At 51.8% G+C, this 23,929-nt stretch overlaps 11 protein-coding genes across 11 annotated transcripts; 3 read left to right on the forward strand and 8 right to left on the reverse strand.

Annotated features, from left to right (window-relative positions):
• Positions 1–508: 508 nt before the first annotated feature.
• On the forward strand, positions 509–2,624 carry PG998_006188 (uncharacterized protein; the record flags this gene model as incomplete). The annotated part of the gene is made up of 3 exons (XM_066873006.1): positions 509–747; positions 845–1,166; positions 1,320–2,624. 3 exons carry the CDS (start codon positions 509–511, stop codon positions 2,622–2,624), a joined length of 1,866 nt encoding a protein of 621 aa, XP_066733103.1.
• A 1,015-nt stretch (positions 2,625–3,639) lies between these two features.
• Positions 3,640–4,071, forward strand: PG998_006189 (uncharacterized protein; the record flags this gene model as incomplete). The annotated part of the gene is made up of 1 exon (XM_066873007.1): positions 3,640–4,071. The coding sequence occupies one exon, from the start codon at positions 3,640–3,642 to the stop codon at positions 4,069–4,071; it is 432 nt and encodes a 143-aa protein (XP_066733104.1).
• An 864-nt stretch (positions 4,072–4,935) lies between these two features.
• PG998_006190 (uncharacterized protein) lies at positions 4,936–5,758 on the reverse strand (the record flags this gene model as incomplete). Its single annotated transcript, XM_066873008.1, has 4 exons — positions 4,936–4,956; positions 5,027–5,209; positions 5,299–5,493; positions 5,579–5,758. The coding sequence occupies 4 exons, from the start codon at positions 5,756–5,758 to the stop codon at positions 4,936–4,938; spliced, it is 579 nt and encodes a 192-aa protein (XP_066733105.1).
• Positions 5,759–7,878: 2,120 nt separating this feature from the next.
• Positions 7,879–9,605, reverse strand: PG998_006191 (uncharacterized protein; the record flags this gene model as incomplete). The annotated part of the gene is made up of 2 exons (XM_066873009.1): positions 7,879–9,494; positions 9,560–9,605. The coding sequence occupies 2 exons, from the start codon at positions 9,603–9,605 to the stop codon at positions 7,879–7,881; spliced, it is 1,662 nt and encodes a 553-aa protein (XP_066733106.1).
• A 339-nt stretch (positions 9,606–9,944) lies between these two features.
• On the reverse strand, positions 9,945–11,367 carry PG998_006192 (uncharacterized protein; the record flags this gene model as incomplete). The annotated part of the gene is made up of 2 exons (XM_066873010.1): positions 9,945–10,598; positions 10,648–11,367. 2 exons carry the CDS (start codon positions 11,365–11,367, stop codon positions 9,945–9,947), a joined length of 1,374 nt encoding a protein of 457 aa, XP_066733107.1.
• A 2,647-nt stretch (positions 11,368–14,014) lies between these two features.
• Positions 14,015–15,088, forward strand: PG998_006193 (lytic polysaccharide monooxygenase; the record flags this gene model as incomplete). Its single annotated transcript, XM_066873011.1, has 1 exon — positions 14,015–15,088. The coding sequence occupies one exon, from the start codon at positions 14,015–14,017 to the stop codon at positions 15,086–15,088; it is 1,074 nt and encodes a 357-aa protein (XP_066733108.1).
• Positions 15,089–15,666: 578 nt separating this feature from the next.
• Positions 15,667–16,092, reverse strand: PG998_006194 (uncharacterized protein; the record flags this gene model as incomplete). Its single annotated transcript, XM_066873012.1, has 1 exon — positions 15,667–16,092. The coding sequence occupies one exon, from the start codon at positions 16,090–16,092 to the stop codon at positions 15,667–15,669; it is 426 nt and encodes a 141-aa protein (XP_066733109.1).
• Positions 16,093–17,155: 1,063 nt separating this feature from the next.
• On the reverse strand, positions 17,156–17,731 carry PG998_006195 (C6 zinc finger domain-containing protein; the record flags this gene model as incomplete). The annotated part of the gene is made up of 1 exon (XM_066873013.1): positions 17,156–17,731. The coding sequence occupies one exon, from the start codon at positions 17,729–17,731 to the stop codon at positions 17,156–17,158; it is 576 nt and encodes a 191-aa protein (XP_066733110.1).
• Positions 17,732–17,833: 102 nt separating this feature from the next.
• PG998_006196 (uncharacterized protein) lies at positions 17,834–19,882 on the reverse strand (the record flags this gene model as incomplete). The annotated part of the gene is made up of 1 exon (XM_066873014.1): positions 17,834–19,882. The coding sequence occupies one exon, from the start codon at positions 19,880–19,882 to the stop codon at positions 17,834–17,836; it is 2,049 nt and encodes a 682-aa protein (XP_066733111.1).
• A 1,926-nt stretch (positions 19,883–21,808) lies between these two features.
• PG998_006197 (uncharacterized protein) lies at positions 21,809–22,711 on the reverse strand (the record flags this gene model as incomplete). Its single annotated transcript, XM_066873015.1, has 1 exon — positions 21,809–22,711. The coding sequence occupies one exon, from the start codon at positions 22,709–22,711 to the stop codon at positions 21,809–21,811; it is 903 nt and encodes a 300-aa protein (XP_066733112.1).
• Positions 22,712–22,728: 17 nt separating this feature from the next.
• PG998_006198 (HET-domain-containing protein) lies at positions 22,729–23,310 on the reverse strand (the record flags this gene model as incomplete). Its single annotated transcript, XM_066873016.1, has 3 exons — positions 22,729–22,989; positions 23,054–23,225; positions 23,264–23,310. Coding segments are annotated over 3 exons (480 nt in total), but the record flags the coding sequence as incomplete, so codon positions are not given.
• Positions 23,311–23,929: the final 619 nt, after the last annotated feature.

The following is a 23,929-nucleotide window of genomic DNA, read 5'->3' on the forward strand; positions in this document are numbered from 1 at the left end:
GCTAATGTACGTGAGTACTACTGGTCACCGTGATCGAATGTTTGCTTCTGCGGACCAAGTCCGCATCCTCCACATCACACGACATTCGTCTAGGGCATACACCCACTGTGAATAGCCCAGGAAGTGAAGCCCAGTCTTGACAAACACAAGCAAGGAAAGAACGAAAGATGAAAGAGGGGCCGCAAACAGGGCCTGGGTCGACTTCCATGTGGATTCGGCTGCCAGCGTGCCGCCGATTAGTTTTCGTTCAAGCAGCAAATATCCCAACCACGAACTCCATGCCTGATTCTCTGGCTAACCCCGGGCAAAGAATTGTCTAGTCTGAATCGTGGAATGGGTCAGTCAAACATGTTCACACTCGCCTATAAGTATTCGCACCCTCCCGTCCTCATCAGTGAAAATGCAGCCGATCCAACCATCACTCCCGTCAACATCCTCCCATATCCCAAATAGCCTGACTTGAGTTGGCTTTCTCTCCCCACTTTCATCCCCTTTGCCGCTTTCAGCCATGCTTTCCACCATCAATATCCTAACGCTGGTTGCTTGCCTTGCCACTGCATCCATTGCCCAGGATAATGGTCATGGCTACACGTACAACATCCCCCCTGAGGAAGCACAGCGACTCAGCCAAATTGTCGAGGACAATGCCGACGAGGTCGTCTCTATCTTGAAAGATGGAGGAAGCCCGGAGTACCCTCTTATATATAGGGTACCGCTTCCAATCCCTCCTATCAAGCAGCCCAAGATGTAAGCTTTTGTCCAGCCTTGTTTGCCATGCCCTGGCCTCTCGTGTTCCAATGTAGGATCACCTTTGTTTGTCGTTGATCCTAACAACGAACTTCAGGACTGTCACCAACCCCGTCACGGGGAAGGACATTTGGTATTACGAACTTGAGACCCGACCCTTCACTCAGCAGGTCTACCCTAACCTTGGACCTGCAACACTGGTTGGGTACGATGGCATGTCACCTGGGCCAACCTTCGTGATACCCAGAGGTACTGAGACCGTTGTCCGTATTATGAACAATGCGAACCTCGAGACTTCTGTACACCTCCACGGGTCTCCCTCTAGAGCCCCTTTTGATGGTTGGGCTCCTGATGTCACCCAACCCGGGGGAATACAAGGACTACTATTGGCCGAACGAACAATCTGGCCGATTATTGTGGTACCATGATCACGCTGAGGGAATCGTACGTACTGCGTGCATAGCCCGTACCCAGCACATCCCCAAAATTCCCCTCCTACAACGCACGCGACTGACCATGAGGCTTATCTCTCTCTCTCCTACAGACCTCCGAGAACGCCAACAGCGGCCAAGCCGGCGCCTACATCCTCACCGACCCCGCCGAGGACGCCCTGGGCCTCCCCTTCGGGCTACGGGAAATACGACATCCCCCTCGTCCTGACCTCGAAGCACTACAACCAAGACGGCACCCTGAGGAGCACAGTGGGCGAGACTAAGAGCTACTGGGGCGACGTGATCCAGGTCAACGGGCAGCCCTGGCCGTTCCTCAACGTCGAGCCGCGCAAGTACCGGTTTCGCTTCCTCAACGCGGCCGTCTCGCGCAGCTTCGCGCTGTACTTCGTGCGCGCCTCCAACGTCAACAGCAAGCTCCCCTTCCAGGTCATCGCGTCGGACGCGGGTCTTTTGGCCAAGCCCGTCTCTGTCTCGGACATGTACGTGGCCATGGCGGAGCGGTACGAGATCGTCTTCGACTTTTCCGCGTTCGCCGGCGAGAGCCTCGAGCTGCGCAACCTGAACAAGGTGGGCGGCATCGGCACCGACGATGACTACGAGCACACGAACCAGGTGATGCGCTTCGTGGTGAGCCCGGACCCTGTACCGGATAACTCGACGGTGCCGGCGCAGCTGCGCGACGTCCCCTTCCCTCCCGCGAGCACGGGTATTGACCACCATTTCCGCTTCCACCGGCACAACGGCGAGTGGCGCATCAATGGCGTGGGCTTCGCCGACGTCGAGAACAGAGTCCTAGCCAAAGTTCCCCGCGGCACCGTCGAGCTCTGGGAGCTGGAGAACTCTTCGGGTGGGTGGTCGCATCCCATCCACGTGCACTTGGTGGACTTCAGGGTCTTGGACCGGTACGGCGACGAAGCAAACCGGGGCGTGATGCCGTACGAATCCCAAGGTCTGAAGGACGTCGTCTGGCTCGGTCGGCACGAAACGGTCCTGGTCGAGGCGCACTACCGGCCCTGGGACGGCGTCTACATGTTCCACTGCCACAACCTCATCCACGAGGACCACGACATGATGGCCGCCTTCAACGTCACGGCGCTCGAGGCGAAAGAACTCGGGTACAATCAGACCACCGACTTCGCCGACCCGATGGACCCGCGCTGGCGAGCCCGCCCTTACGATCGCGCAGACTTCACGGCGCGATCTGACATCTTCAGCGAGGAGGAGATTCGGGACACGGTGACCCGCATGGCTCTGGAACAACCTTACAGTGAGCGCGAGAAGATCGAGGCGGCGGTCGCAAAATATTGGGGCACGCACGAACGGGATAACCCTAACAACCCGACCACCCTTGGTGGCCAGGACCAATCAGCGCCAGTCTCCTCCGCTCAGGGTCCCATTCCTCGATACCGACGATTCCGTGTCTAGCCAAGTCGTGATGGAAGCGATCATGGGTTCATTTGGCTCAGAATACATGGTTCGACGATTTCACTTCTTCTATATATATTGTTGCTTCAGACTTTGTTCGATTTTTCTCCTTTCTTGTACATAGTTTGCGTTTCCTTGGTTAGATACATATGTCTACAGTCATTTCCATTCGAAGCTGTGAGATAACAATAAATGTCAGTCACTTCCAACAAAACTATCTTCCTGATTTCACATGTTCGAGTGTAACTTGATTTGGAACTGGAGGGGTTCCAATCCGACTTGAATACTGATCCGAGCTGCTGGCAAGTGCGTGCGCTACGTACGTCACACTGGAAACCGAGCAGTTCATCAAACTGGCAAACATTGGGTATGGTTGTTTCGGTTCATCTCATCGTTTCCCCAAGCGGCAAGTGGACCCTACGATCGTGCTTCTCAGTCGCGCTTATCAAGGGAGAGCCGCGACAGCGCCAAGCTGCCAAGCTGCCAAGCCTGTCGAACCCCCACAGCCAACTGCATCGCCATCCCGCGCATCTTCATCTTGGGAAGACTCCTGAAACAACTCGGGGCTCACAAAGCCCATTCTGCCTGTTCTCACATACAAACATTGCTGACTGCAGATTTATACACAGGAACGCCCGTCTCCATTTATCCCCGACAACCCATCCGTATGGATAATCAGGAACTCGTGCGCTCCGAGCTGTATCGGAAACAACCCACCATGACGTGGAGTTTAACCGGGGAAGGGGGGACAAGGGAGAATATAGCATTATAAGAGAGAGCAACCCATCCGGTGCAGTTCGTCTTCTCGACATCTCTGCATCTCATCAGCAACCCACAACAACCTGCGACTTCCCTTCCTTATCCGTGGCTGGGCCCAATATCTTCTGTCTGGACATTCTTTACAACCCGTTTCTTCTCTTCATTCGCTGTCAGCATACCGATACCACACTTTGGTTTCACACCACTTTAAACAACACCAGGCCTCAGTCTACACACATACAAACCCACACACAAAATGAAGTTCTCCACCGTCCTCCTCTTTGTCGTCTCGGCCACGGCCGGAGTCCTCGACTTGAGCCGGCAGAGACGCCGCGTCACTCATGATCCCGAGACCATCGCCACCATCGACACCCCACGAGCCCTGCAGCTGGCCATCAAGGTCCGCAACGCCATCACGGGCGGCAACGACAACGTCGGCGCTGCTGCCAACGGTACTTCGGTGCAGAACAGTGCCTCCAACTCCACCTCCATCATCGACTCCCGAGCCGCCAACTCGACATCCTCCTCATCGGGGGCTCGTGGCTCTGCCGCTGCCGCTGCCGGTGCTGGTGGCGGTGCAAACTCTACCTCGATCGGCTCCCCAGGCTGCTGGCAACGTTACCAACGGTTTGCGTTAAGGAAGAGTGAGCTTCGGGGCTTGTTTCGATACGGTGGCAACACCACATAAGTTATTGTTGGGGACCACAAAGAATATGATTAATAGGTTTCGTGGTACGTAACAAACGCATTTTCTGCCAGGTTTGGCATGGGAAGGCTGGCTTCAGGGGAGGGAGGGTATCGATTCCGTTCTGAATATGAACGTGGAGAGGCCCGTGTGGGCGGTGCCTCATGGGAAGGATAACCTGCTCTGGATGCAAGGTTCAGTGTGTTGTGTTGTGCTTTATGATGATTTATTCAGTCAGTACACATAGCACTATGTATTATTTGACAACCACGATACGAAGATGATACGTGAATACGTGTGTTGTATGGATGGAGGTGAGCCACAGGAGCTGTTTCAGTAAACATCGCATGGTGACGCCTGAATTGAGAGCAATAACAATGCCGCCAAGCCACGTATGCCATGAGCTTAGCGTTCAAAAAGAGTGCCTTGGTGTTCGAAATTTGGCTCGAGCAGCAGTTCCCCATATGTAAACCGAGGCCTCAAAGCTTGGCTTGACAACGACGAAGTAATATCTTACAAGTCTCCAGAGTAGATAGCATGAAACATCGATATCACATTCGAACGTGTTGAACTTGTAGTGAGTGTTCTCTTGATGATACAGGAACGTTTTATGTACATCCAACTTGTGGTGCTCCTCCGCTTTTTCTGCAGCATCTAGCCCGCCCATGATATCAAATCAAAAGAATCCGCTGAAAGGTATTTAAAGCAAAAAGGACAAAGGAAAGAAAAGCAAATCCACCCAAAACACCGAAAAGCCACCCATATCAAATGGTTGTATAACCATCATCACCAATGATGCCAAGCATGTTCGTCCCTTTCGCATCACGGAGAGGGCGTGCTTGATGGAACCAAAAGGAGATCAATCATCTATTTGGGGCACTTGCCGTTCTGTGGTAAAAGCCGTATTAGCAATTGCGTGGGTGTGATGTGGAAGCCTGTATGGGAGGGGTTTACTCACGCAGACCTGGAGGCACTTCTTCTGAGCCAGAGCCAGAACGGTCGAGTTGCAAGTGACAGCGCAAGCACCGCGGCAGATGCCGCCGGCGGAGATAGGGGCGGGCTCAGGGTCGCGGGCCTTGAGGGAGCCGGCGTTGCAAGAGGCGACGCAGGCGTCCTTGGCAGCAGGAATGGGGATGGCAGTCTGTTTGATCGGTGATGTTAGTTGCTTGCTGAAGAACAGATGCTGGAGGATGAATCAGGCAAGGGAAGGAAAGAAGGGATAAGACTTACGCAGACAGTGGCGCAACCCTTCTGGCAGATCTCGAGGGCCTTGCCCTTGAAGAGGCCGCAGGCGCGGGCCTCGAGGCGAGTCTTCTCGGCCTCCTCAGGGGTCTCGGGCGCGTCCTCGTCGTCGCGGGCCTTGACCGGCTTCTGGTCGCACGAGGCGGCGCAGGCGGCAGAGGCAACCGGGATAGGGATGACAGTCTGTTTATTGGTGGTCGCTGTCAGAAAAAGGTGGAATTCTAGGAGTAGGAGGAGGAGGAGGAGGAGGAGGAGGAGAGGGACTTACGCAAGCGGCCTTGCAGGCCTGCTGGCAGAGCTTCAGGGCGTTGCCGCGGAGGAGACCGGCGCCGCACGAGCGGGCGTGCAGCCGGAAGGGCTCCATGGAGATGGCGTCGGGGGCCGGGGTGGCGGCGACGCCCGAGATGGCGACGGTGAAGAAGAGAGCGGCGATCTTGGTGAACTGCATCTTGGCGGTGGTGGAAGAAAGTGGTGAAGTGGTGAAGGTTGAAGAGGAAGGAAGTGGATGGTAAAGTTCGAAGAAGTGAAGGCGACTGGCGCAAGCGGATGAAGCGAAGCTGAAGTGAAGAAGAAGAAGAGGAGGAGTGTTGGATGTTGTTGATGATGAGAGTGATGAGGAGAGAAGTTGTTGTTTGAGGCCGATCGCAAACTTCTTATATACACAAATCCTTCCAACTCTACGTGATGTTTTTGGTCGTCTTTTTTCACGAGTCACGATCACGCCCACATGTTGCAAAGCACTCGCGATGCGACTTTGCAGTCCCTGGCTACCCCATAGAGCTCAGCCTACTCTATTTGTGAATGTTTCTCTGGCAGGGACGGCATCTCGAAACATGTTAACCCAATTCCAGCTATAGCGACGATAAGGCATGGCGGCAAATCGAATTCAGTGGTAGCTAAGCCTTTTTTCGTCTGTTCTATAGACGGGGCCTGCAGGCATTTGGTTCTATTTTCGAACTGACGGCTATGCCAGGAACAGACTGATCGGTCCCACGAGAGTGGGATTTGCATGGCCTCATAAAGCTATTTCTGAAAGCACCTGGCCCCGTCCCTGCCGAAGTTGAAAGCTTGGCTCTTGCGGCTCTGCGAACGGCATGGCTCAGCTCCTGTCTGTATGGGAAAGGGTCTCCACGAGTCAGTGCGCCAGGTATAAATGCGCCTCGTTAAGGCCGTTCAAAAAACGGGGTTGGACAGGGGTCCTGGCTGTCGCGTTTCACGTCAACGAGATTCTCTATATCATGACTCGTTCATGTCATGCGTTCCAACCTCGATGAGGGACTTTGCAATTGTGCATAGGGCCACAAGCTGGCCTTTGTCCAATCTAGCGTTCGCGTCACTCGAAGGGCTGTCATCTCAACGTTCGGGATGTTACCGTGCAGATATGTAAGGTCGTGAAGGGACTATCCAAGTCAATGGAAACAACTACCATGCAAGTGCATCGCTCATTATGCGAAGCCAAGTCTCGTGCTCGCCGCTCACCCGCTTTGCGTGAAAACTGCCAAACATCGGGTCGAACTGCTTGAACTCGATACTCCATTCCCCTTTTCTCTTGCTTCTTCCTAATTGTCCTCCCCCTGATTAGTGTCAATCTAGCAAAAACCAAAACTCATGACGAGCAGGCCTCGGCGATAATGGCTTCCGGATACGGGCCAGCCTGCAATCGCGGTGTTGCGGCCTGTGTTCATACATATTCCATGCATGGTTCCATGCATGGTACTGTGAGTAACCATCCTCATGTCTGACAGACACCACGGAAAGGTCATGCCGTTGTATTGGAGAGTGTGATTGCATCGGATCGAGTCATGGAGACCCCAACTTGACCCTTGTGGGGCTTGCTCGGAATATTCCTCCGAGTATGCCACAAGACAGCCTTCTATATACACTACCACTTGACAGGTTGCACAGCCTCACATGTTCCTGTCTGGATACGACGTAGCACGACTCATTGCGCTTCTGCGTTTCTACTGGGTGGACATTCCTCGGTAAAGCCAATACCCCGAGCAAAACGAAAGAGCGTTTGAATGTATCTTCGCCGAGGCTATTTGGTATGTAACCGTCTTTCCATCCACCCACTCCAAATGAGCTGCGACGTCATGTTGCAGATACTGGCTATGGTCTGGTTATCTACCCAGCCACAACTGAACTCTGACGGCTCTTTGACGTGGACGGAACACAAGCCTGTCCAGGGGCATTCTAGACATACTCTTTGATACTGTCTTCGCAGTAACCCCGGGACATGCTTACTGTACCAATACCCCCGTATCATTTGCCTATTGTAGCAGTATATATTTCTTCCCTCAAACTGTTTGAGATACGGTCTTATGATGCAACGTAGGATCCTTCTCGATTTTGGTCTCGTCCGAAACGCCTGTATGGAATTCAATCAAAGCACTATCCGTTACTTGTAAAACAGACGCCTATCCATGAGGTAGTGCAGAAGATACTTGTTTCGAAAGCAAGATGTAGGTCGAGACAATTGACAGCCAGTTGTAATTTGAGGCCTTGATTGAAGAATGAGACTATCAGGCACGAAGTCCCAGACCAGCACTAGCAAACAACGAAACCATGCTATAGTTCCTCCGCGATCAGGTCCAGCTCGTGCTCACAATACTCAAGTGTGCCGTTGTCGTGCGGACCCGCTGCTCTGGCACCCGTCTCATTTGGGTGCTGCGAGTTTTCCCCTTTGCACTCGCACTCAGATCTGTACATACGCCCACTCTCCCACACCACGCCGACGCTTTCAGCGCCTTGTTTTTCTTCTTCCGTCATGCGACTACCCTCAAGCGCTTGCAGAGCCCTCGCTACGCGGTCGGTCCAGTAGTCTTCCCAACAGGATCTGAGCTGCTCATTGTGGCCGTCCATCTGTGAGATTCGATCCCAGAACTCGTGGACCAGCTCCGAAAGAAGCTCGATTAGATCACCCTCTTCCTCTTGGATCTCTTCCACATCGCCTTGATCTTTCACGAAATAAGGCGCCCCTTCAGTAATGATAGCCCTGGCATTGCAACAGGTATGAGTTAGACCAAGGGCAGTGAAGCATGCGAACCTCATGGTGTCTAGATACAAGGTCTTCATAAGGCTTACTGACAGGCCTTGTGGGATGATGGAGAGAATAGTAGTCCTAGTTTTAGAACTGCCGATGTCCAAGTGGTTGTCTTTGAACTTGTACAGGAGTGGTGTGCAGCCTTCGATCGAGCAAGCGCAATCGCAAGAGTCTCTTGCGTCTAGCGGCATGATCCATCTGAGAATTGATACTGTGGTCGGGTCAGGGCACCAAGGACCACCACCATCATATGGTAGAGGAAGGTTGTACATTACGTAATGTGCACTGAAGATGCCACGCGGCGGTGGTGACTGGTCGTCAGCAGACGGCCAAATAAGCCTCTTTAGTTTAGCTCCTCGTTCTATCAGCCATTTCGTGTATTCGGGCTCATTGGGAATTAGCAGAGGAGGTAGTCTCGTCCCGCATTGTATGTTGTAATCGACATCCTCAAATCCGAGCTGGAAAGCCATCTCAGCAATTTGGACCTTGTGCGGTAGCAAGAAGTGGACAGTTGGATATTCGTCTAGCTTCGTATCCCAACATTTGGAGAGAATCGGATCGATAGGGACTTGGACCTTGTGCTGTTTCAGGGTTCTGAATATCGTCCCTGCCTGTAAATCCAACACGGCTCCTTGCGGTAGTACTCTCAAACGCTGCTGCAAGGTCCAAATGTCCGACCCGTTAACCACATCTTTGAGCTTCTGGCGTTGGGGTTTCAAATGGCTGAGGAACACTCTCCAACTCCGTGCAGATCCACTGAGCTTCAATGGTTGTCCGAGTTCATACTGGCTCAGAACGGCACCGGCCTCGAGAACCATCCTGAAGGAATCAGAACAACAGCAATGAGTGCATTCATCGCTCATGCTAAACTTGACTCGACAGTGTTCCCCAGTTAAGCTCAATGCGGTGTAGAGTTGAGAAGTCCCAGAGCTGCTCTCCCGGCGTATTATACCAGGAATGTACGTAGACTCAAGGAGGGACGGAAATTGAGGTAATGTATTCTCATACACAGCCACCTCGAAAGGGCCTTGGCCAAATACGTTCTCCTCTGTTACCCAACTCGGGTATCGCTCAAGGTACGACTTGACGCGGACGTGGTCACGGGCTATCACGCCCATCGTAAGTGCACCGCAGCCAAATGCTGTTAACGTTCAGTTTCCTCAGCAATGCGTCCTAAAGTCAATAAAGAATAGTATATAGACATACCTTCACAGGCGGGCATGCAGTTCTTCAAGTCAAAATGTTTACTCATTGTGAACTCTGACACAAACCTTGAACCAAAGTACAAGTGAGGTCTCAAGGTCATTGGCCATGTTCCACCTGTGGCTTCTGCGATTATTGTCACGGCTGCTATGGTCTCTGACGAAAAGTGATCGAAAAACCCAGGGGCACTTTATTCAATATTAGCGACGTTGAATCATCGAATAGGCAAATGGTTCGGCATACCAGCCAAGAATGTCGTATGACATTGGGGGAACTCCATAGTGAAGAAGCATCTTCACGAAGTCGGACAGAAGCATCTGGTTTATACCGCTACGGGAATCAGTTATTAGCATGGATTTACTAGACACAATGAGATCCGGGATACTACTCACTGCCTATGGGCATCGAAGGCTTTGTGCATCAAGGACTGACCAGTCTGTTCCACCGCTGATGGCTTTGTCCGCCTATCCATGAACAAATGGGCAATCATCCTTCTTGCCCTCTGGTGAGTCGCAATAGCATGCTGCAACACACTATCACGTTCCATCGGGAGCGTTCCAATGTGCTTGATTATGTCCAGAATTCGAAAAGCCGGATCTTTGTCAGCGTTAACTGTTGGGTGGTATTTGAAGTTCGGACTGATGCTCAAACCCCCAGCTCCGTAAGCTATGTCGAATGAGGTTTCGATGGCGACACAGATAGCCAACACCAGACCGGTATACTTGAAGCCATAGTGTCGTTTTCGTCTAGGGGTAGTGATGCTGGACATGGGGCAATACTCTGTGTGACCATTGACGGACCGTTCACTGTGGATGGCCCACGAGCCTATCTTGTAGTGCATGCGGCTCATTCGCATCTGTTGGCCACAGACGCAGGTGTTTTCAGGCATGGAATTTGGGACTGAAGCCCGCCACGTTGACCGTGTATCATTCACTTCTAAGGCCGCAGTCCTTTGACTAGGGGTCGATGAGAGTAAATCGCAGAATTTTCTAGGCACGGCTGGTTTAGAACTCATGCGGGCAGCTAAAGCCATTGGTGATACCTAACGTAGCTCAGTCAGAAAAGGCTCGAATTGACGGTAAGTGAGTGACCCTTTCACCTGACACCGAATTATGTAGGCTATTTTCAATAAGGTGTGCCTGGATAGAATTCTCGATGCGGGCAAGGTGCCCATGTTGAATACTGGAAAATGAACAGAGCCTGTCATTGATGGTCCTGAGACATCGAGGTAGCTCTTGAGCGCCGTTCCGAGCATGTGTCTCGACTGAAATTGCAAGAGTGTCAAGTTGGGATGTCACTAGATCAAGTATTGTCTGCAGTTGAGGGATGCGGCTCTGTATGTCCAGCACTGCCCCGTGAATATCTGTGATGGTAGAAAACCCCAGCACGTTGAGAGTAAGCTGCAGAATCGATGTTGTTTCAGCTATCTTCGCACAAAGATGCTGAACTTTGGAGCGGTCAAAAGCAAAGTGCAGTTTCGCAGCCTTGTCCTTGATTCGGGACTTCCATGTACTGAGGTCATGACAAGCAAGTTGAGCAACAAAGCGCTCCAACCCGCTCAGCTTGGCGGTCAGCAGTTTGATGCTATCGAGTACGGTGGCGACAGCGGCTGGGTCGATTTGCTGTATCTTGTTAATCTCCTTTTCGACGGAGATTGTTCTTAGAAGTAATTCGTTCTGCTCCTTGGCTGTGCAGAGTTCATCGTCTCGGGAATTGATGGCATCGAGGTACTTAGCGATGCCGCTGCTGACCTGCAGGCCGAGGGAGGCGATGCCAGCAACAGAGGCTGCTAAAGAGATAGCTTCGGCCATGAAAAGCAAAGGTAATGATGAGTGGTTCGTAGGTAAGAGGTATTAAGAATGTCAGACTGACATGGAGCGTCTCGTGTTGATACAAGGGGTACCAGGCAGATTTAAGCAGTAAATTTCCCATTTCCTATGAGTCAATCCCAGTCTACTAGTAGCACTGGCCAATAAAGGCTACATGGACGCAAACCCACTGCTCGTGTGGCTGCGCAAGATTTCATTGGAGTCGCTTACTATCGTGGTGGTACAGGATGTTCTTGCAATGCAACAAAGCCGTTAGTTGACCAGGCTTTCGTCCCACCCACCGGTCAACCTGCAGGTAGACTATTTATAAACCAAACCACCACGTAGTATCGTTCCATCCACAAGACGTGATGCTGCTTACGCTTCAAGGCCAGGGTACCACAACGTCCCATCTGGCATCCTATACGAGCCAAGTCACATTCGGTGTGATACTCGGTGAAATCTAGCCTGGCCATTTGGTTCCAGTCTTTTCTTAAGATGACGCTTCGACTATATTATTCGATCCATGTCAAGGGTGCATCGACACTGGCGCATCACAGTATAGCAGCAGAAGGAAGTCAACAAATAAAGTAGTATAAGGCGCTGGCCTACCTAAGCAACAATATAAAGAGAGCGTACTACGCTGTATATATACTGGTAGAGGCGTAGCCTAGGTGCTAAGCCGTGGTGCTACTTTCCATACTGGTGACAGGGGTCTACCCCTATCACCCCCAATGCGATAGCCACCAAGGGGCATTGTGTTTCTCCTGGCGTAAGCAAACCGACTGCGTAAATCTGCAGTCCAATGCAACCTTTTGCCAACCAAAGAGTTCTCATTGGGTGTCCTCTTTTCCAGGGCTTCCTCGGCCATCACATTCCGAGGTCCATTGCGCTGGTACACGCCAGACACCCTACCTTCGTCCGCTAACATGGCCAGACAAGTAAGACTTTCTGGTCAATTTTGGCCTTGACGCGGCTCGAGAAGTTGTATTGGGCATTGATGGCGCCCAGGTAGATGCCCCTAGAAAGTTCAAGCTACAGACTCTCTTTTTGGATAATAATTGATTGTATTTTCGATGTTGCACCCCTAGGGGGAAAACAGATACTACCACACTAAATATACAATGACTCAATTATAAACTCTCTGTCTCCATCCTTCAGTTGTTCTTAGGTGTTATTCTCCGAGGACAAAGCGATAATAACCGCCCGATACCGGACCAACTCCAATCCGGCAATCATGGTGCATGACATGGAGCTTGTGCAACGTCGAATCGTATGTCACATTGGGCAGTTTCATCTGCCGGCCACAATATTGCATGATGCAACCCAGAACTTCAACGGTCGACCCGAAGGAATTCGGGAACGATCTAGGAAACCAGAGCTACAATCCTCGGAATCCCCGCTTTCTTCACTAGACGTGCATCAGTGGCGATGTAACAACAAATTCAAACGAAGCCAATTTCTACGCAAATGGTTTCCCTGTTGCAGGTAGTTGAGGATCTCATAGTATCCGTGATTTGAAGAGTGAGCAGATTGGACACGATCATACATGATCAATGTGTCAATAAATTTAAATTTAAATTTGGAGATTTGTATAGGCAGCCTTATCCTGCCGGTCTCGGGATGCTCGCGCATGGGAGCTTGCTTCTCGACTGGTTGGAGTTGTCATCCCTCGTAGAGGCAGTGATAGCCCTGTCTATCTCTGATTCTCTCTATCTGGTCCGTAAGTATTGTCACAAGTAAAATTTCATCGTCCCCCATCGAGTGCGAAAGATACTGTTCAGAACGTTGCGCGATAAGGAGGCTCAATTGGCCCACGAAAGTCAAGCCTGCCCACACATATAAGGCAATTCAATTTGTATTGCAGAGAATTAGACGAGTTGGTGGTGGACTCCTATGCGCTGTCGAATCCAAATTCTCTATCGTCGAATCCAAGGTTGATCATGGAAAGTCCCTGCATGTCGATTATAACTATTAGCCCCTTTATTAGCCTCTAGTGAGCGCAAATTCACCACCGAATCGGCTTTTGGCGTCCTCTTAGGACCAGGTATTGTTTGCTGCCTGGCATGGTATTTGAGGATTTGACGAGTAAAAAGGGGCTTGCGCAGCTAAAGGTGGCATGCCAAGAAGTGAAAAACAAAGGCAGCCCCCAAGGATTGGATGTGGCGCGCCCGATGTGCAACTGTACGATGCCAAATCGTCTGCAGCAAAACTGCCAACATTGACCCCTGATTGGCCAAAATCCCTTTGTTTCGGTCTCGACAGCGCTTGCTTACACCTTGAAACAAAAAGGATGCAGATGACCATAGCGCCCCTATAATAGGGGGCCTTGACAATTCGACACGGCATGGCCCTTTGTTGCATGCGCCGTACAAATAGGTTCCTTTTTCACCAAAAAGCAATTCTTCTAAAACAAGGCCATTCTTCATCCCTCAACGAGCATAACGGCCCCCAGGAAGTATGGCCGATATATAAGCCATATGTCGGCTTGATCAAACAGAATGTAGTATCAAACCATCCAATTCCACCAACATAGCCTGCTTGTTCTATTCTACGCACATTCACTACGAACACTATTCACAGAGACCAGCCGCATATTCTTTCACTCCATTCTCGAAGCTAGAAATCGCCCTAGCTTCTCATCACCACAATGCATTTCTCAACCGCCACATCGTCGATCCTTGCTGCCGTGCTGGCCACGTCCGCATCGGCGCACGTCGTCCTGGAGAACCCACCTCCGGCCAAGTTCCTCCAATACGGCCCAACCAACCCGCTTGAGTCGTCCGGATCGGACTGGCCTTGCAAGATCCCAGCTGGCCAGAAGCTGGACACCTCTGACGCGTCGCCAAGGACGACCATGGTCATCGGCGAGCCCCAGAAGCTCAGCTTCCAAGGCAAAGCCGTCCACGGAGGCGGCTCTTGCCAGCTGGCCCTCACCAAAGGGTGGGACCCCAACAAGGACAGCTCCTGGAGCGTCATCCACTCCATCGAGGGAGGATGCCCCGCGAGAAATCAAAAGGGCAATCTGGAGGGTCCTAACAGTGATGTGTACGAGTTCAAGATCCCGGCAGGGATTGCTGCTGGGCAGTACACCTTTTCCTGGTCTTGGAACTCACGTATCGGCGGGTCACCCGAATTTTACCATAACTGCGCTTTAATCGACGTGAAGTCACCTAACAAGAAGCGCATGGATATGCCGGCACGCCGGGAGTTTAGCGTCATTTCCAAGCGTGCCGAGTATCCTGAGATCTTTATGGCCAACATTGGTGCGATGAGCGGTGGGTGCACAACCAGTGAAGCCCTCAAGCAGCAAATCCCCATTGCCTACCCGGACCCTGGTCCATCTGTCGACCGTCCCGAAGGCGATCACTTGTACAAGCAGCCATGTGACGGTAACCCGCGGGCAAGGAAGGGAAGTGGCGGTGGTGCGAGCGGCGGATCTCCTGCTCCTATTGTAGAGCCCTCGTCCCCACCGGCCTCATCAAGCCCAGCCGCTCCTTCATCCATTCGTCCTCAACCTCCTAAGCCAGAGGAGCCTTCCGCCAAGCCCACCTCTGCTGCGCCTGTTACGAGCTCAGTCGCACCGGCACCTAAGCCGAGCTTCAGCGCCCCTGGGTCCGGTGGTGTGGCCGGCGGACCAAGCCCCTCGAGCCTCTGCACACATGGTCAGTTCGGCTGCTTCGCCGACGGGAAGGAGGCTTACGTCTGCACTGGCACCAAGTGAGTCAAGATTTTCGATGTGCCTGAGTCCAACCCTCCTCGTAAGTGCACACCTGGGGTCGGCAACGGGGAGAACATTGTGCTGGTCGATGCTTAAACGCATTGTCATCTCTCATAGGTTAAAGATACAGAAATAAGAGAATATAAAAAAAGGAATACAGATCGCTACAAGGTAGCACCGGACTACCTCTAAAGACGTATACTTATAGAACCTAGATAGGAATAGGTAAGTATAAATTATAGAAAGAATAAGTATAAATATATAAGAGAGTTAATTATAGATCTTAATAGTTATATCTATAGAATTTAAAGGTGATGTGTTTAAATATAGTAGCTGTTTAGTACTATGAAACCATGATGGAAGGACTCATCTCCATACCTTCTTAATTCAAATGCGTCATTGGCGGCGAGAGTACTGTCAATATCTCCCTCTTGTAGCCAAGCTCGCAAACGTATGTAATCAGATGCGAATGCTGGAGTTACATTCCACATAGAACCAAACTACGTTGATCTTACACTATACACCCTTTGGTCCCCTTTGAAGAGGGATATCTTCGTAAAACTAGGATATGTGTGATATTCTTATCGGATAATGCATCGACACAAAGTACAGGCATATGGCTTCTTGAAACCACCGATGTTTTTCCTCATCTGACACCCTCCCCGCTTCCCGGACATGCAGTTCTCGTCGGGCTTGCACTGAGACTTGTCGCATGTTGCATCCTTCTTGCCGTGCAAGTCGCATTTCCCCAGCACCTTTTCGGCGCGCCGCCTCATCTCTCCGAAGGGCGCGCCGGGTATATTATAGGGTGAGGTTGAGTCGGCGTCCAGGCCAACGACCTTGTTATCGTCGTATGCGCTAACCGGTGAGCTGTGACCTGTGCCGAGCGCCCTTTCGTTGTGGTCCTCAAATTCCATCCTCTGTGACGGCGGTGTGGCGGTGGCGGCGAAAGGGGCGGTGCTAAAGATGGCAAAGATGAGAATGATAAATGTGCGTAGGTTGGACATGATAGGCACCTTCATTGGACGAAGTAATGCTCTGGCTTCAGTTGGTCAGCTGGCGTGAGGATGTCCGGAGCGATTTTGTAAGGGAGTGGAAGTGATTACGCTGGTTCAAGAATAAAAAGGGAAATAGAAGGAGCTCGGCGGTTTTAGTCTTGGCGACGGTTGTCTCCGAGCTGTAAAAACTTTCTTTGTGCCACCCCGGATCGTATGCGCCAATGAGATATGCCACCGGATCTATCCTCATATCGTCTTGATCCGCTGCAGGGATATGAAACGAGTGTCCCCCGAGAACTCAATTTCTGCCACGTATGATGGGGGCTATCGGCCTCCGTCAGCTCACCAGCCGAATAGTATCGAGGACTCAACAAAAGTGACGTAACAGTGCCTGGGAGATGTTACACCAAACTGATGCCCGCTTTGGGGGTTTCCTGGGGGCCGGCGGCAAGAGTATTCGATTGGCGTTACTCGGGGAAAAACAAACCTCGGCCGTAAGCTCACAAGGGGGCCACTTCATTCATTCATGTATGGTAAGGACAACTTTGCTTTTTGGTGTTTTTCTTTGCTGGGATAGCCTAGTAAGACTGTGGTACGACTTGAGTCTGTACTCAGACCAGAAAAAGAAATAAGCTTCCCTGAGGTGCGTGGCCGTCCCGTCGACGGGCACATGAGTTACCACACCTAACATAATAGCTCTGTACTCCCACACCCTGTTTGTGATCGATGCTGATCTGCGGCTGGTCCCGGGAACGCACCAACCTGGCACTTAATATGGTCCCCTCGTTTGTGAACTTCAATTGGTACCCTTCCTCGAAGACATTATTCTCAGCCTATAAATTGTTCGATTGTTAAAGTAAAAGATAAAAGGGAAAAGATACCAAGAAATTCCCTATAGGTTGTACCATTTATTCGGCCGTGGTGGCCAAGACACGAACTGTAACCCAGGGGTTTTTGCAGATCATATCACCGACACCATCGCTTTGAATTCGACCGGATACAAATTCCACGTAGGGAGCTAGGTGTGTATCATCATACCCCGGGTCATGAACTCATAGCGGCAGCGACAAATTCAATGCCCTGTCGGTGAAAGGTTGACAGACTGAGCCGACGACGAAGAGGTCGACAGGCTCCTCTGATCCACCACCTCAGCGCAGAATGTCAACGCCGTGGCCACTGCACTAGCCACGTCTCGATCCACATCGTCCCTCTCTACCTTGTCGCCAAAGGGCAAGCCACCGCCGCGGATTCCTACCCCGGCCACTGCTCCGACTCCGACTCCGTGCAGCCCCCCGATACCCGTCCGCTCACGGGCCACGAGGCCGTCGACGTACGCGGCAGCGGCAGAGAACAGGACGAACTCGCGCGTCGAGTGCGAGCCGCCGGCGCAGATGACCCGCCGTCTGAACACGTGCACGACATTCCGGAGCAACTCGCGCAGGCGCTGCCGCGTCCCCGCCTGCAGCGTCGGGAACGCCTGCTCCTCGAGCTCGCTGATCAGGTCCAGAAACAGGGCCGCCGTGGCTTGCCGCCGGGCGTGGGCGTAGAAGCCGTGGCCGTGCAGTAGCAGCGACGAGTAGACGTTGGGCAGGGGGGGCTCGGGGGACGACGACGGCGATGGTGCTTCGGCTCTTGGGTCTACTTTCATTGTCGATGCGCCCCCATGCTGAGGCCGTCGATGTTGTTGTGCAACATGAGGTTGTAGGAGGTGGCTTGTCTCGATGGTGGTTGGGGCTGTTGACTCATGAAGTCAGGGGCGGACTGCCAGTAACAAGACGACGCCGATGAGGGACGTGGCGCTGCCAAAAACATTGTTGCTGTTGTCATCGTGTTGAAACGACTCCGAGCTGCAAGGGTGCGCCAAAAGGAGGGCAGAAAGTTCCATGCGCATGATGCGAGAGTAGTAATACGTGGGATTTGTTGCCGAGGCCTGGTCCGCAAACGGGCAGTGCAGCGCGATGACGAATGGCCGGGTGAACATGTCCAGCATGTGGACTTGGAAATCTCGGGTGGCCGAGGACGGTCGTCGCTGCAGCGTGGCCATGTTCGCATTGCAGATCTCGTTGATCTCAGCGGCAAGCCGGTGGCTGCTTTCGTACGCCTGGGGACTGCTCGGCGCGTTGAGGACATCCAGAACCTGGATACGTAGTTTTTGCGTCGCGGTCAGCATTTCCACAATCGTATGTTTTCCCCCCCCTGTTGATGCCGGACAAAAGCTCTCGTCATTGCCATCCCCGTCAGCTCGATTGCAGTCGTCGTTTCCTTCTATGCTTCCTGATGGAGGCTCGCAGTCGTAACTCGCGGGCGTGAGTGGTGCTGGGTGCCCCTTATCGAGACAGTGTTGTAAGGAAAGCTCCAGCATGGTGGCCCAGAGTCCACGATGTATTTCAGCATCTGTCCTCGACATGTTGGCCGTTGGTTTGCGATGTAGCCCGATCTGGATCCCTATACGCGTCAAGTCATGGTCGCCGAGCAATAGACTGGTGCCCGTCCCCGTGTTGTGTTGAGGGAGAACGAGCTTCGTCAGCGCCATGAGACACATGGTCTGGGCTGTACCTATGGATGCTCTATATCCCGATACCATTTGTTGCGTGGTCCAGTGCTTGACGAAGGTGACCCAGTAGGTGGCTTGGCTCCGGATGGTGCTCTGATCCTCGTAGGACGCCAGGGGGCGTGGGGCTGCGTACGAGCCCAGCGTGACTATCAGGAGTAGGTTGCATATGAAAGTCTCTTCCGCGACTGTGCCCACCTCCCATAACCGTTCATACTCCTGTAGGAATGAGGGCACGTGAACGATGCTCAGAACCGCCTCGAACGTATTGATGTAGGTTTTCACTAGAATGTCGCACTGCACGCGTGACGGCAGCAGCCTCTTGGCTGCCGACGCCGTCAGATCCAGCGAGGAAGCCCCGGGCCACATGTTGAATGTTGTTGCGGCTTCGTTCTCGTGCTCCTGGAGAGCCGTCTGCTCCAGCTTGTCGAGTATCTCCACCAGGGGACGGGCGATACCGTCTTGAGACTGTCCAAACTCCTCGCCCTCAGAAGCGGCGCGAGTGCACTTGCGCAATAGAAGGCGCACGACATCACAACCCACATCCAAACCCAGCCACCTGGCATCTGGCGGTCGGCTCACGTTGGCTTGGCCTGCGAGATGGAGAGTGGGGGCAGGTTGGGTATTCCAATTGTGCTCTAGGTCTAGGCTGAATTGGTTACAGGGAAATATAGATGGAAATTCCAGGTTTTTGCTTGTATCCCAAATCCCTTCCGGTAGTGGCAGTTCAGGTTTGGGGTGAGAAGGAGGTTCGCGGTAGCCCAGTTGATCCACGCCGAGGAAGTCGACGCCAGAGAAGAGGGTTATATCCAGAGCCGCCGAATCCATGTAGAGCAAGTCATTGTCCAGGTCCGGGATCTTGGGCACAGATGGATGAGGCTGGTTGGACTGGGGAAAACTCGTATAAGTTGCAACTGAAGCGGAAGAGACTGATTCTGCGATGTCGCCCGAACCTGAGCGAGAACTAAACTCGCTGGTGCTGCGACGTCCTCGAGTATGAGCTTTTCTGATATTGGAATTATTAATATTGTTAAGGCTCTCGGTGCTGAGGTTGCTGCCCCTTTTCTTTCTATCCCCGGCGTTATTGTTGCTGTTGTTGTTATTGTTGTTATAGACGCAACGGAGGTAGGTACGCGACTTCTGGCAAGGTCCGCATGGTGATGCGAGGTCGCAGCTAACCTTCCTACGGCGGCACTCTGTGCAAGCTATAGCAGGCCTTCGACGGCGATGAATAGGGCCTGGGTCCATCGTAATGCTAAAGACTCCTTAATATTGGCATGTACTTTAACGTGGCTGGAACGTGGAACACAGCAAAGGGGGCCGCGCCTCTCGTATGGACACTCTTAAGCTAGTCAACGGTTTTAAGCCTCAGAGACTTGCGCCAATTGCGTTGACACCTCATATACATATGTACGTCATGGTGAAGGAAATAGATTTGCAGCCGAAGTCGGGCAACTCGGGCTCTACTTCGCTTATTTAGCGCTTATTTCAATGCCGCAACGTGCATGAGGCTTCGTGTGACTGCTGAAGAAATGTGAGATGTTACCAGATGGGCTTCCCGGAAGGATGAGAGTGCTTATAGGGTGGGACATCTACCCCTTACCCATGTCGCCTCGATGTGACCCCCTAGTTGTAGCCGAAGTCTAAAGGGCATCATTTCCTCTTTTGAGGCAGCTATACCTTGCACTCGACCTGATTCAGGAACTGCTATCACGCCGTACTTCCGCTTTCACCCGTCTGATCAATAATTCGGCACGCAGTTATAGTGTATATGGAAAGAAAGAGTCTAGCACCGAGTTTCAGCCAAGCCCAGCCCTCCCATTGTACTACTCTCTTCCTGCCTGAATTGGGCTAGCTAGGCCCGATGATCGTATAGGCTGCATGGTAGGACCAAGGGTGTTTTCAGTAGAACCATGCTGTATCCGTTGCATCCACAGAGCTGACCACTGTGTCAGCAGTCCATACTCCTCGTAACTGCATATTCCGTCTAAGGGGGATAAGCTACAGCTGAAGGGATGAGGGGTTTTCATAGCCAGTCAATAAGGTGGTTGGATGCCAGTGTGCTCACCATAACGCCTTAGCACGCCATACCCTTGAGCCCTGAACAACACAGTTTAGGTCCATAGTGGCATTTTATAATGGATTATGCTGCCAAATTAGATATAGCACCGTGCAATGCTACCAAAGGGCCCCGTGTTCGGACGTGTGGGTGAGAAGTCGCGAGTCAGAGTTGTGCTATAGACCCCGTCTCGACTGCAGCTCTCGTGTATCTTGTTCATGTCACTTTCTGTCTGTCGGTGGACGAATCTAGATATTATTGCATGTCGGTGCGGTGCAGCCCTAGACAATTTGATCAGCTCCGGACATATCGGATAGCACAACGCCACATAGCTGAGTCTCAGCTGCATAGAGGATCGAGGGGTAACGTCATCAAAGGATTATACCGCTGCAAGCGAACGGGTAAATGGGAGGGGTGCCAGCCTACAGCCGAGCATAGGCCGAATCAAACCGCTTCGCTTGCTGACTTCGCATGCAATTGAGTGTCTGATATGTGCCAATGCGCCACGCGGATGCGGTGGGACGGGCCTTTCGGCATCTACGGACTCATTGGAATCATCTGCCAAGATGTTAGAAAGAGATAACGGATTTGCGTTCGAAGCTTGTTGAAACACTATCCCGCGTAGGATTCGACGATCTTGTCACCTTGAAAGCAGTTCCGAAGAATGAGCAATTCAAACTATCGTTGCATCATATGGGCCATCTTGCGCTACTATTGATCGACAAGATGAAGAAAGCTTGTTCTTTTCAGCTTGGCCACAGACCAGGACGACACAAAGTGCTAGCAAGTGTCTTCGTTTAGCGGAATAAGGCTGCCGTAATCGCAAATTCAATACGTATACCCTATCGATGATCCGATTCGCCCCAAATAGACGTCTGCATCAATTTTCTCACCCGTTTCAACAGTATGGCTATGCAATAGTAATGTGCTCAGGAGGTTTCCTCATCCTCTCGATATTGCGGAACGCTGTGCAAATATCGCTGTCCCATTTTTGTAAGACAGTCGGTACCCGCACCCTGAAATCCAAGGCCCATTGCTTGACCTCACTTAGCCATATGTCTAATACTCCTTCTTTGGCAATGCATGGGAGCATAGGTCTGTTCGCCCGCATTCTCTCAAACCACAATGGAGCGATACTTTGCGCCTCTGAATGTTCGACTTTCTTGTTCAACAACTCGTTGAAGTAATTTACCAAGTCGTGTTTGCAGTAAATCCAGAACATTGTAGAAAAGACGGTATGGTGCAGCGGGCATGTCGGTTTTGGCCGTACCGCCCGTTCGCCATCCATAGCCCCATCCAAATAACAGTCGCCCACGAGCCGAAGGATTGCAACGCCATGTCGGTCTATGTCGGCGCGAAGAACAAAAGGCGTCCTGCCGCCTGGAAGCAAATAAACGATATCGTCTGGTTGAGTATCCAAGGGTCAAGGCTTCGGGACCCAAGATGGCGTTGGCTTGATGATCACCACAGGACTTGTACTTTGCGAGCAAGTTCAGTCGCGCCTCGTCGCTCTCAGAGACTGTGGCACTCCAATCCATGGTCCACGATGGCAAGTCGCTCCTGTTTTTCCGGCCAAGGTCACCGCAAAGAACATCTAGAGTTCGAGTCTCTTGTATGTTAGCCCAGCATACTGACATGAACACCTCTGCCGGAGACATTTGGTAGTCAGGGACCAGAATTGACCCGAGATCTAGGAGCCCCAGGAGGGCGAACACTCTATCACGGTCACCCGACGCTTTTCGCGTTGCCGTAGCCCGAAGAAGGCCAAGGAGATCATTCGTGTTGTCCCGGCGGGGCCTTGATGACTCCTTGTTCCAGAAACCGCGCCAAAAGTCGATGTCGCTCAGGGTTTTGGAGTAATGATGCAACACAGTCGCCACGTCCGCAACAACGACCTCCTGGAACACCCACATGCGGGTCCACCATTGACTCAGCAGCATCATACGGAGAGCCTCGGCGAGCCTCAGCAAATGAGAAGGATGCAGTTGGGCAAGGCTGCAGTCCTCGCTGTCCTGCATCATGAACATGCGAACGAAACAGTATACATCGAAGACTGTGTGTTTGACAGAGGGTCGAGGGACACTCCATTTTGGATGAATGCGGCAACTTGTTTATCATCCCGATCATCCCCATAGAATATCACCCTAGACGGGGGCTTGCCATAGTCTGACGAGTTGGTAATACGATGCCTGATACCGTCGCCAAGCCAAACAATGACCTTGAATGCTTCCCGGTAGATTCGGGGCATGAGTTTGACTTGCTGGCCTCGCTCATCGAGATCTTGCTGATCAATAGCCTCGAATATAAGTCAGTACATTCAAGTTTTTCCATTTATCCTCTTGACGCGTATATTAACTGACTATAGCGTCTATCCATATGATGAGGGCCTCCGACTGCCGCCTTAGATGCCTCAGCGCGTATTCGAGGCTGACTGTCACCTGAAGCTCGACATCTTCGATTAGAACAGGTCTGGTAGCTTTAGGAGAGCCCCGGGCATAGGAAAAGGCGACATAATCGGTGAAATCCAATCGCCTGGATCTGACAACCAAGCGGATGGCGTCAGAGCTTACAAGCGCCCGATAAGACTCCCGGCGATGCCGAACTCCAAGTATCCCATACCAATGAGCGGGAGTTGCCATTAAATCGAATGGAGAAAGTCATCAAGGGATAGATGGGATATATTAAAAGAAGTATTTGCGTCGTCGCACGATTCACAACAAAGAGGAAACAACAATTCGGTAACCATCACCCGCGGAGCTGCGTGAAAAAAGCCCTCACAAGCTGCTGAGCCAACCAGCATCCAAATATCGTTACACCTACAGTAGTAGTAGGTGGCATTCAGTTCTCGGTTACTAGCGGGACGATTCAATACCGAGTTCAATACCGAGTAATCTCTACAGGAACGAAAGACATGATTAAGAATCTTACACCCCAGGGTCAAAATCCAAAAGAATGCCACATATCCCACACGAGAAATATAGATGACATTAAAATTTTGCTGTTGTCGTTGTTTCCGAACTAACATATCATACATTTTAGAAAACCCAGAAGAGGTTACCCAAAGCTACACAAGAAGCGTTTCCTCAACTCAGTCCTCCCATCATACAACGTGATACGCCTATCATATACGTAAGAAAGTATGAACACAGATATGCCGTTGGAGACAAGGAGAACGTTTCTCTTTACCAATCAGACGTCGAACACCATCAAAACAATATCGTTAGTGACAAGATTAG

This window comes from Apiospora kogelbergensis (assembly GCF_038363985.1).
Source record: "Apiospora kogelbergensis strain CBS 113332 chromosome Unknown utg000003l_segment0_segment0, whole genome shotgun sequence".
NCBI classification, from domain to species: Eukaryota; Fungi; Ascomycota; class Sordariomycetes; order Amphisphaeriales; family Apiosporaceae; genus Apiospora; species Apiospora kogelbergensis.